The sequence below is a fragment of the Octopus bimaculoides genome, unplaced genomic scaffold (genome assembly GCF_001194135.2).
Source record: "Octopus bimaculoides isolate UCB-OBI-ISO-001 unplaced genomic scaffold, ASM119413v2 Scaffold_120956, whole genome shotgun sequence".
NCBI lineage: Eukaryota > Metazoa > Mollusca > Cephalopoda > Octopoda > Octopodidae > Octopus > Octopus bimaculoides.
The window spans coordinates 39,293-40,418 of record NW_026332636.1 but is presented as its reverse complement, the minus strand read 5'-3'; the positions used below and the strand labels follow the sequence as shown (position 1 = coordinate 40,418).

The window sequence follows — 1,126 nt, the reverse complement described above, 5'->3', positions numbered from 1 at the left end:
GAATAGAAACAACGAAGATTCTTGTAGAAAACATGATATTCCATCAACTCAATTTGTTCGACCATCGGGATCACGTATTTTTCTTCCTAAAGAGTGCAATGTTTTTAGCTTTAAAATTCCGCCGTAGTCGAATCCCGCCGTAGTCGAATGCCGCCGTAGTCGAATCCCGCCGTAGTCGAATGCCGCCGTAGTCGAATGCCACCGTAGTCGAATTTGATTTTCCCCCTTCGGGGATCGATGAAATAATTACCCGTTTGACACCGGTACCGATGCAATCGACAAGCCGCCGCCCCCAACAAAGTGTCAGATGTTGTGCCTATAGTAGAAAGGATTATTATTATGGAATTATAATGTTACACAGCAATGGGATATAAAGTATATCTGTAAATTTTGCATTTATATATACATCTTGAAAGTGTTCAAAAGAACAATTATGGAACAATTAGTGAAAGTTGTTAATTATGAGTAAGAAGATTGTTTATACTTCTCATGGAAAATAAGTTTCTGTAGTCTCCAAGCCGGATGTGTATTAAAAATGATTTTATCTTTCTGGAACCACGATGTAGAATTCGTCCCTGTTCCATTGAAAATTAATACATAATCAGTTGATTTTTTCAACCGAAATTCCACCTGGAAATAGAATGTAAATTCGGACTTGTAATGGATCTGAGAGAGTGAGGGAGGACAGAGTTGCAGGAAAAGAAAGGAGACTAGGATGTGACATAAGGAGGGAGTTGGAGGGCGAGGATGAGATGGAGAGAAAAGTGAGGAAAGAGTGAGACTTTGAGTGCAGGAGAAAAAAGAGTAGAGAAGTCAAGAAATATGAGGAAGAGGAGGAGGAGAGAGAAGGAGAGAAATGCAATGTAGCGTTAGAAGGGCAAAATTAAGAGAGAGGAAGAGAAAGACTTCGGGTTTAAGAGGAAAACGTGGGTAACTTATAAGACAAAGGATCGGATTAATGGCCAAGGAGTCATGATTTCGGAGTCTTTACAAAAGTTTCGTTGCATCTGTGGGAAGTAGAAGACCCTGACAAAATCAGAACAAAAACAAAAACAAAAGATAAAAATATCAAGAATCAATCCCACATCAATATCACGTTGCAGTACCATATAACAGAGAGGATATC

The 1,126-nt window shown here is 39.2% G+C and overlaps 1 protein-coding gene across 1 annotated transcript in view; it reads right to left on the bottom strand.

Moving 5' to 3' along the window:
- Positions 1 to 970: 970 nt before the first annotated feature.
- Positions 971 to 1,126, bottom strand: part of LOC106880399 (uncharacterized) — a 4,931-nt gene continuing 4,775 nt past the window's right edge. The window contains exon 3 of the mRNA XM_014930316.2: positions 971 to 1,026. Within this exon, the coding sequence (XP_014785802.1) occupies positions 971 to 1,026 (56 nt within the window). The remainder of the gene's footprint in view (positions 1,027 to 1,126) is intronic.